The 18,129-nt window shown below is 41.0% G+C and overlaps 1 protein-coding gene across 2 annotated transcripts in view; it reads left to right on the top strand.

Annotated features, from left to right (window-relative positions):
• Nucleotides 1-18,129, top strand: part of GPSM2 (G protein signaling modulator 2) — a 113,417-nt gene that overhangs the window by 40,575 nt on the left and 54,713 nt on the right. For both annotated transcript variants that reach the window (XM_033916419.1, XM_033916420.1), the window contains 4 exons: nucleotides 8,321-8,463; nucleotides 11,522-11,645; nucleotides 12,892-13,007; nucleotides 16,955-17,110. In XM_033916419.1, the coding sequence (XP_033772310.1) occupies nucleotides 8,321-8,463; nucleotides 11,522-11,645; nucleotides 12,892-13,007; nucleotides 16,955-17,110 (539 nt within the window). The remainder of the gene's footprint in view (nucleotides 1-8,320; nucleotides 8,464-11,521; nucleotides 11,646-12,891; nucleotides 13,008-16,954; nucleotides 17,111-18,129) is intronic.

Below are 18,129 nucleotides of genomic sequence, written 5' to 3'. Positions count from 1 at the left end.
AATAACCATTTACTATATTTTTCAAAAGTGGGTGGAAATGTCAGTGCGTCTTATGAAGCAAACCTAAACCCCCCCAGTACCTTTTAAACTTTCAAAACAGTGACTTTTTCGGCGGGGCTGCACACAGTAGCAGCATGCTGGCCTCCCTCGTGGAACGAGGCTCTGTTGTGGTTAAAGGGCACATGGAGACAGGCAGCTACTAACCGGCTGGGGAGTGATATCAATATATGCTGGTATTGGAAAGTGTGTCGATATGAAACATAGAAACATGACGGCAGATAAGGGCTACAGCCCATCAAGTCTGCCCACACTATTTACCCACCCTCTTAAGTCTACTGACCCCCTAAAGTATAATTGTATAATTGTAATTGTACTGTCACTCTACTGACCCTAGTGACCCTATCCCTTGGCATGACCCTCGTAGGGATCCCACATAGGTATCCCATTTGTTCTTGAAGTCTGGGATGATGCGTGCCTCGACCACCTGCACTGGAAGCTTGTTCCAACGCTCAATCACTCTCTCCGTGAAGAAGTACTTCCTGGCATCTCCACGAAACTTCCCTCCCCTGAGTTTTTGCGGATGTCCTCTTGTGGTCGAGGGTCCCTTGAGAAGAAAGACATCATCTTCCACCTCGACCCGTCCTGTGATGTATTTAAATGTCTCAGTCATGTCTCCCCTTTCCCTACGCTCTTCGAGAGTGTAGAGCTGCAATTTGCTCAGTCTTTCTTCGTACGGGAGACCCTTTAGCCCCGAGACCATCCTGGTGGCCATCCGCTGAACCGATTCAATTCTGAGCACATCCTTACGGTAGTGTGGCCTCCAGAATTGCAAACAGTATTCCAGATGAGGTCAGCGATGGGGAGATTGACATTTGGCTTGCTGGGTTGAGAGCGACGCATCATGAGGAGCTTGGAGGGTGTGCGTCAATGGAGGAGGCGGCTTGCGGGGACATCCTGCATATTGTCGAGGGCTCAGTCTTTTAAGTATTGCCACAAAGACCAGCGATGGGGAGCGGCTGGCAGCTGATGGAGCTGGAGATGAGGGTGTTGGATGCAAATGCAGCATACAGCTGGCGAATCAGCCCTGATGGAAATAACTGATGGTTGGGTCCTGAGGCAGCCCGCCTTCTCTCCTTGGCCTTCTACCTTCGGCCGTTGGGTCCTTCTTGCCTCTGCCTCCTTGCCTTCGGCTGCTTCAGGACTTGTCACTGGCGATTGAGCCGACTTTGCAGAGATCTGCCGAGCTGCTTAATTGATTTCAATTTACTCCCTCTTTATTATTGCTTAGTAGCGGGTTATATCGCTTATAGCCAGGCTTTAATTGGTAGCCAGAAGTATTGTCAGAAAGCAGGGCTGCTTTAAGGTTCTTCTCCAGACTTGAGATTGTGTTCCTCCACTAAAGACTAGTTTGGCCGAACTTGGGAAGAGGTACAGTAACTGCTTTATATTACAAAAGAATACGGGCACCCCTGCATTAGGGTTTGGTTAGCTCCATCTCCTGTTGGTCCAGCATAGCCTGGTAGGGCACAGAGGGAAGGAGGCTGGGTGCAGAGCATGGCAGGGAGTGAGGGAGGCTGGGTGCAGAGCCTGGTATATATTAGTACACAATTTGGTTCAGAATGGTTTTTTTTTTTCTTGTTTTCCTCCTCTAAATCTAGGGTGCGTCTTATGGAGCGAAAAATACGGTAATTTGTAAATATCTAAAAATAGAAGTTCTTTATGATCAAGTCATTAGATTTTATTTTTATGCTTAGTTTTCATGAGTATTGTTTTCCACAATATCCTCCCCTGTCTTGTTACCTTGCAATAGCCATTTTTAACTGCTGTCCATATTTGTCATATTACACAGAAGTGTATTTTCAGGTAAAGAGACTGGAGTTTTTGCTGTTTGGGCTATTTTTCAGATTTTGGCGCAATAAAAAGTATCATATTTTGCAAACAAATTCTTTTCTTCAGAACCAGTAGAATTACTAGAACTGTGCACTAAGAATGCTCTCATGTTTGGCACTACTGAAGTTTTAAATATTACCAAAGTGATAATCCATCTCTACCAACAGATGCGGGCAACAGCACAAAACATTGGAACAATATTCTTTGTAGAGTTGTTCCAAAGTCCAGTCCATTGGTAGACTATTATGTCTCTTCCTCCTCCCTAAGTAGTTGTCAGTACTGCTTTTGCAGTATTCCCAATCCTGGTTGAGGAAAGAAACAGTAGCCAGACCTGGCCATTAAATATCTACTTCCTGTATAGCATGGACTGCCAGTATTACTGGAGTTTCAGGCTAACTCATCTGATATTCTAGAATATTTCAAACTTAATAAGCTGAAGAATATCAGGAAAGGTTTGTTGTCTTGTTCAGGATGCCAAAATGTACAACAGACCAGACAGGCCTGTATCCTATACCGAATCGGGCCTATTCCCGCCCAAAATAAACCCGATTCTGTAACTGACGTCCATGTTACAGACGCCGGTTACAGAACCCGGGTTACTGTAGATGCAGCTGCTATACTTATTGCAGTAAGGGATCTCCCTGCCGCGATAAGTATAGTGGCCACCAGTCCCCCCGAATGATCGAGGAAGGAGGAAGCCCAACTCCTCCTGCCCAAAGACCCAAGACCCCCCTACCCCTTTGATGAAGATTGATGCAGGAGGGAGCCCAACCCCTGATTGAAGACCCCCCAACGTGTGGCAAACCAGCAGCCCCGGCTATCCCCCTCCCCAACTAATCTTAAAAAGTTGGCGGCCGGATGAGTCTTCCTACCATCTGTCCGGCAGGCCTGCCTCCGTCAAAATGAGGCGGGCCCGCCCCTTTTCAGCCCATTGCACAGGAGGCTAAGGCCTGATTGACCCAGCTTCCTAAGGCCCCTCCTATGTGCTGTAAAGATCATCTCTGACGCAACCGGAAGTTGCATCAGAGACAACTTTTCCGGCAGCCATATGCAACTTCAATGCTCTGGCTGCTCTGTAAGAAAGCAATTTAGAAATTGCCGGCCAAAGGTAAGGGGCAGGGAGGTTTGTCAGCACAGTTGTGTGCTCACTGCGCTGCAAGCAGGAAACACTCCTTCTGCCTGTCGGAACGGGGCCTGTTGTCTGTGGGGGGTGCTAAGAGGTGTTCTCGCTTTGGGGGGAGTTAAAGCACCATAAAGGTAAGGGGCAGGGAGGGAGAAAGGGTGGAAAGGTGGGGTGGAGAGGAACAGATGCTGAAGGGAAATGGGGAAGACAGAGTGGGGAGAAGATGCTGAAAGGACATGGGGAAGACAGTGGGGAGAAGACGCTGAAGGGAACTGGGGAACAGAGAGTGGGGAGAAGATGCTGAAGGGAAATGGGGAACAGAGAGTGGGGAGAAGACACTGAAGGGAAATGGGGAAGAGAGAGTGGGGGGAAGATGCTGGCAGGGAAGAAGACAGAGTTGCCAGACTATGGGGGAGCGGAGGGAAGAAGATGGGTGCCAGACCAATTTGGGGGGGAAGGGAGAAGCACAGTAATAGAGCAAATGGAAGATGCAGAGAGAAGAGAGACAGTGGATGGAAGGAATTGAATGTGAAGATGAGGAAAGCAGGAACCAGAAAACAAAGGTAGAAATAAAATTATATTTATTTATTTATTTATTTTTTGCTTTAGGATAAAGTAGTATATTAGTTGTATTGATAAAAATTTATAAACAAAGCCCTGCCAGCTGAACATCTTTCTCTAGTTAAGCAGCCAGAACTTTGATTTATAAGGAAGGAATAAGCTAAATATTGCAGTAGTGAGGCTTGTATGGATGCTGTGGGGACGGGGCAGGGATGGGGACAGCAGGGCGAAGATGGGGCAGTGAAGGGGATGGCGGGGATGGGGCGGTGAAAGGGGCAGGGACAGATTTTTTTTCCCCATGTCATTCTCTACCTTGAATCTCATGGAAGCGTACCTCCACATCCTGATATTTCTGTATCATCGGAGGTTCCTGAGGTTTCATGTTCTCGGAAGGCATTTTCAGTTTGCGGTGCTACCTTTTGGTTTGGCGTCCATACCCAGATCATTCACCAAAGTCATGGTGGTGGTTGCTGCTCATCTGCGATCACTGGGTTTGCTCGTAAATCTATATCTAGACGACTGGCTGATCAGAGCTCCCTCGAAGGTGCAGGGCCACTTGACAATTCGCCCAGTGGTGTCTTTGCTGGAAAGTCTCGGATGGGTGATCAATCTGAAGAAGAGTCGCCTTGAGCCGATGCAGGACTTTGAGTACCTGGGAGTCGAGTTCTACACGGGGATGAACCGGGTATTTCTTCCAGAATCCAGAAAACTCAAACTCAGGAGTGCAATTCAGGGCATGTTAGCGGTCTCAGCACCGACGGCCTGGCAGTATCTCCAGGTGTTGGGTCTCATGGTGGCGACCATAGATGTGATTCCGTGGGCGAGAGCTCGCCTACATCCTCTTCAGTTATCTCTTCAGATGCGGTGGAATCCCCAGAGAGATGCACTGGGAGTGAAGCTGCCTTGGTTGGCTGCGGCGCACAGCAGTATGCTGTGACAGTGGAACCCTGTCACTCTGAACAAAGGGCTTCCTTTGCGGGTCTTGGACTGGGTGACCCTCCATCTTCCTTGCCATTGGAGGTTGCTCATGCAGGGCCCAATTGCACTTCAAGATCCGGACAACTTTGGTCTTACGGCCTGGCGCTTGAGCGAGAGGCCTTGAGCGCCAGGGGTTATTCCTCTGCGGTTGTTGCCATGCTCCTTCAGAGCAATAGAAATCATGAAGCCTGGAGGTGCTTTTAGGCTTGGTGTGTGGGGGTTCAGGTGGACCCTTTGGTACTGTCGGTGGCTCATGTTCTGGACTTCCTGCAGGCTGGCCTCAGGAAGGGTATGGTGGTCCCTTCTCTCCGTGTCCAGATTGCAGGACTTTCCTGTTTAGGTCCTTCTTCGTTCAGGGGTTCTCTGGCATTTCACCCGGATGTTGTCTGGTTCTTGAGGGGAGTTGGGAGGCTGCGGCCTCCCTTACGACCGCCGTGTCTGATGTGGAACCTGAATTTGGTCCTACACTCCCTGACTCATCCGCCCTATGATCCCCTGGATGGCATCTCTCTGAAAGAGCTTACCATTAAGACCATTTTTCTTGTGGCGGTCGCTTCAGCGTGGAGAGTGTCAGAGCTTCAGGCTCTGTCATACACAATCCTTTTCTTCACATCTCTGTGTCAGCAGTGGTTTTGAGGACTGTGCCTTCCTTTCTTTTGGAAGTGATTTCCTCTTTCCATGTTGACCAGGATGTCCAGCTGCCAGCCTTTGTTCCTTTGAGTTCCAAGTCTAAGGACCGCATTTTGCAGTCTCTGGCTGTGCGGCGTCTCCTTTTGAGATACCTGGAGGCCACTAATGATTTCCATCTGTCGGATCATCTCATTGTTCTAGTGGGCCCCTCATGCCGGGGTCAGCCTGCTTCTAAGGCTACCATCTCGTGTTGGATATGTGTGGCTATTTCCGCTGTCTATGTTTCAACAGGGAAGAAGCCTCCCCTTGGGGTAAAAGCTCACTCTTCCAGTGGCTTGGCTTCCTCAATAGTGGAGTCTCTGGTGGTTTCTCCTGAGGAGATTTGTAGGGCAGCCATGTGGGCTTCACTTCATACCTTTACCAGGTTTTACCGGCTAGATGTGGCAGCTAGGGTTGATGCAGCCTTTGGTGCTTCCGTTCTGGAGGCAAGCTCATTGGGCCCTCCCTGAGAATTGGGACTGCTTTGATACATCCCACGAGTTCAGCCTCCAGAGGGATTGTACAAGAATGAAAGATTAGGTTTATTACCTTTGCTAATCTTCCTTCTTGTAAATCTCCTCTGGAGGCTGAATTCCTGCCCATCTGTTTTGTCTGATTTGCAGATTGCCTATTCAGTTACTGGTAAGCTGGATTACTGTCTTTGACCAGACTCATTAAGAATTCCATACATGTTCCCTTAGGTTGGGTTCAAGGGTTGCCAGGGTTCCTGGGTAGGGGCCCATCTGAATTTCAGGCTTGTCTACATTAGGTGGATATCTCTGTTTGTACATGTTCAAATTTCTATTGCTTATATTAAAAAAGAGAAAGAACAATTGACCTTTTTTGCCCAGGGTTCCTTGTGTTTGATGTACTTGTGAGCAGAATTGACTGGTATCGGGAGTTCCCGCACCCTCTTGTCTTTTTCTGTTTCCTGTTTGCACTATATATCACTGGCTTTTCGACAAACTGAGCATGACTGGAAGCTAGCAGGCAGATAGCCTAGAGGGGAGGGAACAAGTTTTATTAGCCCTGTAGCCGAGGCTAAAAGAGGATACAAGATCCCACGAGTTCAGCCTTCAGTGGAGATTTACAAGAAGGAAGATTAGCAGAGGTAAGAAACCTAATCTTTCATTACATTCTTTTGTGTGGCATTACAAGCTGGATGTGCAGGCTCATCAGGTTGCAGCTTTTGGCACTAGCATGTTGCTAGAGGTTTATTTGAATCATTCCCTCATTAGATACTGCTTTGATATTTTTCATGTTTCTGGGCTAGTGTGGAAGGATGTTCAGAAAAAGGAGTTGGGTGAAGAGTGCACTAGGATTAAAACACCAGGGTTTTCGGCCACCTTGGTTTCCATTTGTGGTGGACTGCAATGTACAAAGTGCACTTGCTGTGTTTTGCCCTTTGGTTTTGAAGGGAAATTTAGTGGTAATGTTAATTTGTTGTTGAAATACAGTACTAGCTTGTGTGGGCTGTACAGAGCCCTTTATAGGCTAGCTTTATTAAAACAATGATTTTCAGTGTCCATCTGCTTGTATAAGTGCATTTTAATCTCATGTATACTGGTATAGAGGGATTCTAGTTCTTACCTGCTAATTCTTTCCTGAACATGGGTGGGTTTAGGATGGTCTGGAGAGACTCAAAAGAAAATGATCATGTAAGTACTAATTCTCCATCATCAGCCCAGAAGCATGAAAAATATCAAAGCAGTATCTGAGGGAATTATTTGGAAAAACCTCCATTAACATGCTAGTGTCAACATCTGCAATCCTGATGAGCCTTCAGATCCAGCTTGAAATGCCACATAAAAGAATGTAATGACAACCAAGTGGCTGACTTGCAGATATCCTGAGGAAGAACTAACTCGTGGCATGCCAATGAAAAAGTGGCTAATAGATTGAGTCTTCAAGGTGGAGAGAACTGAGTGACAGACATCATCTTCTCTAGAAATAATAGTAGTAGTAGTAGAAAGGCTGTTCTAATTGTATGTGGATTGACTATCCAGAGAGCTGTAGCGTTAACCGTGAACTGGATATTCAGTGGCAGACACTATACAGATGTGTGTGAGGTTGTTTTTTTTAATGGTGATCTCTGTGGTCTGAATATTATACCTTTAGAATTTGAATGTTGATATATTATTGCAACTTAGGGGTGAAGAAATTAAAAAAAATAAAGTGCAAGCTGAAATTTTTAGAAATCTGGGAACAATTTTGAATCTTTTTTTTTTTTTTTTTCCTTTTTTGTCATTTTATTTTGTTTTTGTTTTGACTTTTAGTTTTTTCCTTTTGAAGGGACTTCACTTTTTCTTTCTTTTTACTTCCTTTTTAATCCAAGAATTCATCCATTTCCTCTTAGGCACCCTTCCTCTGCACCCTCTCCTTCGCATCTGCCCCTTCTTCCTGATTCTCCTTGCTTGTTCCGCTTCACTCTTTACTCAATTAGTTCTCCTTCCCAGGTTCTTGATGGTTTTCTCTCTCTCACCTCTCTCCTTACTTCTCCCTTTTTCTACTTCCCCCTCTTATTCTCCCTCCTCCTACCTTTCTTTTCCTTCCCCTCTTCTCCTAATCCTTCCTCTCTTGATGCCACCTTGAGCCTGAATAGACGCACAAATAGAAGATTAGATTAGATTTCCAAACTCTTCTTTTGGCAAAGTTAGTGGCAGCCTGAGCAATGGCACTCTTCTTTAGCCTTAAAAGTTGTTGTTTTTTAAAGTGCCTATAGAACTACATTTTCAAACTGGCTGCAAGATTACTATACAAACTGATAGATATGCAAAGGTAGCTCGAAAATTGAACTTGTGTTGATAGAAGGTTTATAATTTAGAAACTGTCTGAAAACATTTAAATCATATACTGTATGAAAAATGAATTATTACTCAAAGTTCTGATTTTTTTTACTACAGTTTCTAGGAAGAATCTGTTTTTATGAAACAATTCATTTTTAAAAAATGCCCTTGAAGCTTTTTTGTTCTATCTATCTTTACAGAGAATGGGGAAAAAACAAAATCTTTGTTAGTTACAATCTTTATAGAGTATCAGTGTTTGTTAGTTACACTCTTTATAGAATATCATCATGTACTAACTTTGAATCTATTCCAGGTTGGAGAAGCAAGAGCACTCTACAATCTTGGAAATATATACCATTCCCAGGGTAAAAATATAGGCTGCATTGGCCCGCATGATCCAGGGGAGTTTCCTGAAGAAGTAAAAGCTGCTTTACAGGAAGCTTCAGACTATTATGAGTGAGTAAATATGAAAGTTCTGAAATATCTATAGAAGCAATGAAGCATTTCTTTTCTTTGAATTATTATTTACCCTAGTTTAATTTGTGTATTCCATTTACTATACTGCCTTACACATTGAATGCATAATCTATTTTCTGCATGCCAGATATCTAACAAAGTTCATTTTCAAAATTCTTTTTTTTTTTAATCTTTATTCATTTTCAAAAATTACAAGTGTACAACAATCATTCATAAATAACTTAATTAATCACTTGACATTCTCATTTGTAATATTACAAATAGATAATTATATAAGAAACCCACCCCTCCCACCCATATACTAATAAATAACACTTATCAATTATTATCCTTCATAGTCCCACCCCCCCTTATCTTGTCCAATATTTTCAAAATTCAAATCTTTGCTAAAAAAAAACAATTTTTAAAAAATTAGCCTTTGGGTTGTTGATTTAAATGTTGGATTTTCCTGGCCTGCACACAGGTGGTATGAGCTGTGTGTTGGATTGTGTATTCTTTAGCAACTCTCCAGACCAGTATAGGTATCTTACAAGTGGGTATACATCTCATCATGACCAGCAAGTGGAGACTGAAACAAAACTGTGGAATAGTACATAACAGGTGCCTTTCCCTATTCCTATCAGTCTGCCGAATAGCCAAGCAGAATTAAGAATTTGATACATAAATAAACAAGACTACAAACAGGAGTAACAACTAATATATCCAAATGCTGTTGGAAAATTCAAAGGAGAGATCCCAGCAAGAAAATGTCCCCAGAGCTCACCAGTTATGCCAACCAAGCCACAGCCGCTGTTCTTTAATTCTCCCCAGTGCTAGAAAAATACTAGAACCCACAGAAAAACCAAAATCTGCACACGCAACAGCCACAATAACAACATGACAATAGACAGGGCAGGGTCCTATACCAGTCTGGAGAGGCTAAAAGAAAGTAAATTAGCAGGTAAGAACCTAATTTCTCCTTTCCTTGTATGAATGTTTCTTTTACAGTACTATTTTTAATGGTGTTCCTTTTATTTTTATTTTGTTTTATTAATTTTTTGAATGTACACAGCTTCGACCTGTTTTCAGTAATAGCAGCATATCAAGAAAAAAATAAAAAATTACAATATTTGGGGGCCATTGATAATATATTCTAATGATTAGACACCTTTTTACACTAAAAGTATAATTATAATAATGGGAAATGGGGGATATATTGTTATATTATTGGTTTAATCAATATTTTTAATATATTACATGTTTGATATGCTTGATTTACAATATTTGTGGAAAGGGAGGGTGGGGAATGGGCTTAATATATGTATTGAAGATAATAATAGGAAAGAATTTCAAGTGATGTATATGATTCAATTGATGTAATATTGAACACTTGATGTAAGATGAAAAAATGAATAAAGAAATGGAAAAAAGAAAAAATAACAATATTTATGTATTTTGGGCCATATTCTATTTGTCACTTAAAAAATCGCTACCAACTAGAACAGTGCTTGGTATGATTCTATGAGGTACATGTACCTTTTTTATAGAATCGCGTTTAGTGCTTATGTATGACACATAACTTAGGCGCAGACATTTAGGCCAATTAAAACAGGCCTAAATGCCTGCACCTAAGTTGTGCAAACATCAGGCATATTCCATAATAATACACCTAACATTTTGGAATTCCCCCAATCCACCCCTGGCCACTCCCCCTTTCAAATTTATGCACTGTAACTGACTCATACTTTTTTATAGAATCACGTTTCCCAAGTTGTGCTCATAACTTTTAATTAGTTCCAGTTAGCATCCATGTTAATTTCCAATTATAAATGCTTATTCAGCCCATTGATCAATTAAGTTGTGTGTATACATTGGCTTTGCAGAACAATGTACGTGCACTACTTTAGACACCACTTACAGAATTTCGGGGTCTTTGTGTAAATCATTCTGGAAGGCTTGGCTAGTTGGATTTTGATCCCTTTCAAGGTACAATCTATGATTTTGCTAAGGGAGAATCTACATCAAGTTGATCTCAAATCTTCTACTGTATAATGGGGAAAAAATAAGGGGGTTCATTCCAGGATAAAACCAGAGCTGAATTGGCCTGTTCCTTATATCGCAGAGCCAGGTAATGTGGAAATGATGGTTTATAGCAATTTTTGGACTTTAGCCTGCTTTTCCAAATGGTTCTCAAGATAATTTGCAGCAGAATTAGAATGCTGGTACAATAAGTTCCATCCTTGAAGGTACCAGACAGAGTGGGGATAGTGACTTGCTTAAGATCATATGTTGTGGGGGAAATGGGATTTGGCCCCTGGTTTTCACTTCATTGCTCTAACGACTAGGTCATTACTTTCCTTGGTAATAACTATGATTCATGCTACAGTAGCTCAGGAAACTTTATTAGGTGGGAAGCTAGTCATCCAGAGTCACTTGACTTTAAATATATATGGACTGTTATATTTCATTCATTTGAGGAGTTGGGATATTATAAGCAGTATATGGTGTTTAAGAGAGAAATCTATAACCTAAAAAATGAAAGCAAGAGACTCCACAACAGTAAACCAGTTAAAAGAGTAGGGTCTGATAATGGTCTTGAAAAAAAAAAAAAAGGGAGGGGGGAGGGAAGATGCCTGAATAAGTACAAAGCAATCTCGAGGCATTTAAGAAATTACTGAAGAGGCATTTATTTTGCAAGATGAAATATGGGCATTGAGAAATTTGTATTTTATGAAAGTGCTGGTCGCTTACCTTGTTTGTTTTATGTTTTTTTATTATGTATGTTTATATTGTGAGCTGCCTTGGGAAAGGCGGGTTATAAATAAAAAAATAAAAATAAACAGCAATATTATTAAATAGACCTCTTCCCCTTTTTTGGAAGACTATTTATCTAGCCCTACTCTAGTTAAAAGAGGAAACCAACTTCCCTGCACTAAATAGGGATGCCATGTAATCTTCAGTTTTCCCTCCATTTAAACATTGGTAATACAATCATTGACTATTATAGGAAAAGGGATGGATAAACTAACAATTTGTTATTATTTTGTTCTACCAACAGGGCAAATTTGATCATAGTAACTGAGCTAGGTGACCGAGCTGCCCAGGGTCGAGCGTATGGAAATCTGGGAAACACTCATTACTTGCTTGGTAACTTCCGGAAAGCAGTCATGTTTCATGAGCAGGTATTTTTGTCCTCTGTCAAAAGAAACCACTAATATCTGGAGTTATTATTCAAGAACTTGAGACCAGAAGCCTTAGACCTGAACTTCTCATTGTAGCACTTCCTTCAGCCCTATATTGTTGTCTGCTGGTATTAAGCGAAGGAATATTCAGAACCGGATTAAAGCATAGACAAACTAGACATGTGCCTTAGGCCCAAAAGTTTAGGGGGGAGCCTTATCATATGTGCTGGAGACTCAGGAGCCTTGGATTGCCAATTGTCTGGATTTTTTTAGGATTCTACAAATTTATATACAGTCAAACCTTGGTTTATGAGTGCACCAGTTTGTGAGTGTTTTGCAAGACGAACAAAACATTCGCAAAATTGGCACCTTGGAAACCAAGCTTGACTCTATTTACGAACCCCACCCCCACCCCGCGATCCGGCATCCCTCCCTACTCGCATCGCTCCCCCCCCACTGCAATCTGGCATCCCCCACATACCCACCCACCCAAACACATTGTCTTACCCCCATCTAGTACCGGCACCAACACCAAAGCACAGGACATGCCGGTGCCCGAAGATCTGCTCTCTTCCTTGTGCTGGGCCTTGAGCATCTGCGCATGCTCAAGGCCTTCTAGTTCTCGCTCTCTCTGAGAACTAGAAGGCCTTGAGCATGCGCAGATGCTCAAGGCCCAGCAAAAGGAAGAGAGCAGATCTTCGGGCACCAGCAACAGCATGTCCTGTGGCCTCAGGGGGGGGAGGGGAGAGTAAGCTACAGCAGCGCCGCTGGCCTCAGAGGTGGGGGTGGGGGAACGTATCAAGCGAGTTTCCTTTAGTTCCTATGGGGAAACTCGCTTTGATATACAAGTACTTTGGTTTACGAGCATGCTTCTGGAATGAATTATGCTCGTAAACCAAGGTTCCACTGTATTTCCAGGCAATTTCTACGTATCCTTTGACTGGGAACAAATAAAAAGCATGATCAGCTGGATATGAATATTTTCATGTCACTGTTTAGGAATAACCAAATCATTGAAATCTATTTGCTAACTCATATTATTTATCACCACTCTCAATATTGGCAACATTGTCTATTTACTAATACATTTATTACTTATGTTGCCTGTTAGATTGTTTTCTGATATACTTTGCCAGTTGATGACAATAGATTTTATCTAGGGGTAAAAAGTAGTGTTTGTTCTTGAAGACCTGTGTTTTACCAAGATGTTGTAGAATAATTCCAAATATGAATTGCATGTTTTCAGCGGCTGCTAATTGCGAAAGAATTTGGTGATAGACCAGCAGAGAGAAGAGCATACAGCAATCTTGGGAATGCTTTTGTATTTCTGGGAGAATTTGAAATGGCTGCTGAGTACTACAAGTTAGTATTTAATATTTTTGATAGTTTTGTGTTGTCTTGTTTTACTTGATTGTGATTGATTTGTTTATGTGTGATCTTTGTTTATTGGGCAGACTCCAGAAAGGTGAAACTTAAAATTTTTCGCTAGGAAAATGCAGGATATCATATCTTGACAATGTGGATGATCTCATTTGATAGATCTCATGGGAAATAGCCTTTCCAGCTCAGAACTGTGGAAGGTTTTGAAAGGGCCCTACTATGCATGGGCAGCACTTTTCCAAAACAACATGCAGGAATTCTTTGGTCTATTTTTCTGTAGAGCCATAGACATTCTTTTCCATTACATAATATCTACTATTTTATATGAAAAAAAAATTTGTTTTGTTTTCTGTTGATCAGATCTTTCTTCTTTTCCCCTTTAGTGTTCTTAGTGGGGATTTTCAATATCTTCTATTTTGTCTTTCATGCTTCTTTCACATTACCCATTGTTTCCTGTTTTGGAAATGGGGTGCCCCAGCTGGATCTATTCATGTGTAGTTTCATTTGGCAGTGGCTATATTTTTCAGCAGTCTGTCCCATAAAAAAAATATCCTCCAATCTCTTTAAGTGCAGGCAATGCAGTAAGATCATATATGGTGCTATATCTCGACCTTCACCCTCCCCCCGGCAGGTGCAGGAGAATGATGTCCTATATAATGCCTATTTTTTTTTTTAACCTCTCAATTAAACTTGTGAAACTCACTCTCCACTGAAATAAAAAGCACTGTCGCACAAATTCTATTTAACACCTTCACAGGATAATTAGAGATTAACAGGGTTCTCAAGTGCTCACAGCCATGGACCTGAATTATTTTTCAAAACCAATGGCTGATACCGTGAGCTATCATCGGTCCCGTTTATTTTCTCTATATCTCTGATTCGTGCTTTTACATAAATTTTTGTATATATTGTTATTTTGTTTTATTTTGCCCTTTCCTCTTAGGCTATATCATTTCCCCTTTTATTTTCCTTTTATTCTCCTTACTTATAAGTTACTCGTAAAATATATAAATATGACATTAATGTTTTGCCATTCCATCTGATTCAGGATCACTTAGCTTTTTTTCTTCCTTTATTCAACTTCCTTTTGTTCAACTTCTACGGAAGATCTCCGTTTCGCCCCCAAAGTTAAACACGGGGCTTCATCAGGAATGTGCCAGCATTCTCTATGGAAAAGGCAGACATTCTTTTAATCTTTTAAAACTTGAAAATTCAATCAACTTCTAATTATAACACCACTCACTCTTTGTGCTATACCAGGAATCACAGCGTTCACTTCCGGGGCATATATCTATTTTACTCAATTACCTTACCTAACTTTTGTACTTTCTGTTAATACTCTTTCAATCAATTAAAGATTGTTCTTATTTTTATTATTTTTTTTTTTCTTTTACGAATATCAACCTAGGTACTTACACATTTATTCTTTCTACTGTTCTCTAATATTCTTCTTTCAACATAATGGCTATATTATTTTATATAAAGATTTTTAATTTTAAATATGTATCTCTGCATTATGTGAATATACTTTTCTATAAGTGTTCGTATTCAGGGCTACCTACCCTACTTACACAACTTACTCGAACCCACGCATCTTGCACCCAAGTTTAACTAATTACACCAGTGCTCTTCAATTACCACATACCTTGTTTTTATTAATGGCACAAACGTCCTAAAGGCAGAAAAACTCTGTGCGGTACATTTCCTCACAGAGAGCCTAGTTTTCAAAAGACGAAGAGAGTTCTAAACTCATCGCTCTTGCCTGTTTAAAGCCTATCGACGGCGTCTGACGACACTTCCGGTGGCGGCGCAACGGGATACAATCCGCACCCGCCCTAACCTCTTAGTCACTACGTCATCTGTCATATGCAAAGCAAACTGAAATTTGTATCGTATTTCACTAGCATTTCCTTTACACTAGTTGAAGATATTAACTTGTTATTGCAAACATCATAAGCTTCACTTTGATTGACATACCTCCTTATTAAAGATCCTGTCTTCTATTACATTATTTTAAAAAAAGGTTTGCCAATTTATGGCTATATTTAACCCTTGGGGTTGTAAAGTTCCCAAGCGGTCAATCCACCTCTGCTCCGTTTGCCTACCCAAGTCATGACACCAAACACTGGTTTCATGACTGTTTAGGTTTGCAGCCTATAGTCTGGGAAGCTCTTTTTTTAAAAATTCTTTATTCAATTTTAACTCTTGCATCAAGTGTACAAAATTAAATCAAATAATTCGTACAAATCACTTGACATTCATTGTAATCTGGATATAGGGACTTTAGATCATCTTTTGTTCTATTGTCCCCATATCTTAGCCTTTTGGAACTCAATCTGGGATCAAGTAAATTGTTTATTGGAAAATCACGTAGCATTAACTTATGATACTGTACTTTTTGGTATGTCTATGAGAAAAAAGAGTCAGATATCAATGTGTAATAACAAACTTTTATTGATTTTGACCGGAGTAGCCATTCAACATATTACTAATAACTGGAAAGACCATAGTAGGCTCAATTTTAAATTTTGGTGGAATTCAGTTTGCCACATATACAGAATGGAAAGATCAATAGCGGTGCAAAATGGAAATGATAAAAACTTCATTAAAATTTGGGAACCATTAACGTCCTTTTGTCATGATTGATGCCATTTTCCTAATATTTCTATATTTAATATGTAAGATAAGGGTGGGGTGGGGGGAGGGTTTCTATTATATGAAAAATAAAAATTACTAAAAGGATTTCAGGATGGGAGAGGGAGGGTTATATTTACAACTATAAGTTATAATGATAAGATGTACAAGTGGTTAAATCTATGTTATTGTGTTGCAATTTTTGTACACTTGATGAAAGTTTTAAAATGAATAAAGAATTATAAAAAAAAAAAGAAAATATTTGGCGCTTCATCTAGATTAAAAAAAAAAAAAAAAAAAAGCATGAGAAATGCTGCACATGCACAGTAGGACTTTCAAAAGCTTCCATAAGGGCTTTTCCTCAAAGCAGCTCTGTTGGATGATATAACCCTTGTGAAGACTTGTATCCTCCTGTCCACAGAAAGCACCTACTTATATGTAAGTAATTTTGGTTTTGAGAGAAAAATCAAATAAGCTTTAATTGTATTAATGAACTTAACCTTTCCTTAAAAAAAAATAACATTTGATCACCTAGGCCTTCTGTTGTATTTTTTATTTTTGAATTCTTTATTCATTTTTTCATAGTACAACAAATGTAGTAGATAAAATCATATGAACTGATAAACACACACTTGATTAACTCTCATATAACACTTTAAGTACAACATTTCAATACAAATTCATATTCTATAATATTTTGAATATTATAATACACCTAATATTTAAACTATTCTTATTAAATTAAAAATCCTCCCATCCCATCCCCTCCCCTCCCATCACAGTATTACTTACAAGTACCATTACAATGAAACTATTGATATATTCATATATTTAAAAAACCCAACCAATTCTCCTCTAATCAAATATCTTACCTTCTGTAGTAAAGGTAAAGGAGGAAGTTGACATCAATGATGCCACAATTTTGGATTTGAGAAATTATGGATGGACTCTAATTTTGCCTTGTGACCTTTTTGTTTCCATAGCTCATTATGATTCATGTTTAGCACAATTGTATAGATAGATATCTAAAATCTACAATCTTCTTTGCTTAAGCTTTTCCAGATCACAGCTTTCTTTAGCACTCGTTTCACTCAGCCAAGATAAGAAAACAGCAAAGGAAAGAGCTCTCCTGGGAAACAGTATAGAAAATTGAATGAATTAATAAATGAATAATTGAAAATAGTGTTTTCTTAACCATTGCACAGAAGATGGGAAAAATCATGTCAGTCTGTCTATATAATATAAAACTGATCCTTTTACTGACATGTTGGTGCTGCTGTGCCTGCTTCTCATAGGAGGACACTACAGTTGGCTCGACAGCTTAAAGACAGAGCTGTGGAAGCACAAAGTTGTTACAGCCTTGGGAACACTTACACTCTACTTCAAGACTATGAAAAGGCCATAGATTATCATCTGAAGCATCTTAAGATTGCTCAGGAACTGAATGATAGGTAAGACAACTGGGGCAACACATGCTCTATATGTAGCTTATTTCTTTAAAGCAGCGTACACTTCTCCCTCCGAATCCGCAGTTTCAGCATCCACGGATTCAGTTATTTGCAATTTTTTGGGGCCAATTTTAATTTTTTCGCCTTACCTGAAGGTCTAGCGGGTTTTCGAGGCAGGAGCAATCTTCTTACGCTCCTGCCCCATGCATATCACTCATAGGAAATGGCTGCTGTGAGTTCCCTTAGTCTTGAGAGACTACGGGAGCTCACAGCAACCATTTCCTATGAGTGATCTGCACGGGGCAGGAGCGTAGGAAGATCGCTCCTGCCCCGAAAGCCTGCTAGACCACCAGGTAAGGTCTGGGATGCGGAAGGGAGGTGGGGGTGGGTCAGAGCTGGCTGAGAAGTTATTTGTGGTTTTTCACACTTCGTGGTCCAGCTCTGCACCTAACCCCCGTGGATACGGAGGGAGAAGTGTATCGCAAACTGTGTGCCACAGCACACTACTGTGCCTCGTGAGATTTCAGGTGTGCCACAACACACTGGGGAGAAGGAGAGGTGCTGACTGACTGCTTACAGGACGTGCCTCTCGCGTCTTCTCTCCACGCCTCTTCTCTGCTGGCATCCTCCCCCCCCTACTTGCAGCTCAGGGCTCATCTGGAGGGCCTACGCACTGCATGGACATCGACATGATGATGTCACACTTGCGCATGATGTCATTGCAGTGACGTCTGCCCACTTACGGATGCCTTGAGCCGTGGCCACTACATTTAGTGTGCTGCAGCTCGACAAAAATTTGCAGGACACTGTTTTAAAGAGTAGCAATTGTCCAGAAATTAAAATGGGAGATTTAATAGAGAATTCATCAAGGGACGCTATCTCTAAGATGCCTATTATCTTCCTATAAGCGTCTTAGCATTTTTTAGCATTAGCTAAATTGGTTAGCGCCCCTCAGTTAATTCCCCCCCCCCTTAGAAGTGTGTCATTTGGTATTTTGTAGCTGTTTTTGAAAGCTTTGTTTA

Source organism: Geotrypetes seraphini, chromosome 12, assembly GCF_902459505.1.
Source record: "Geotrypetes seraphini chromosome 12, aGeoSer1.1, whole genome shotgun sequence".
NCBI lineage: Eukaryota > Metazoa > Chordata > Amphibia > Gymnophiona > Dermophiidae > Geotrypetes > Geotrypetes seraphini.
This window is presented reverse-complemented; position numbering and strand designations above follow the sequence as displayed.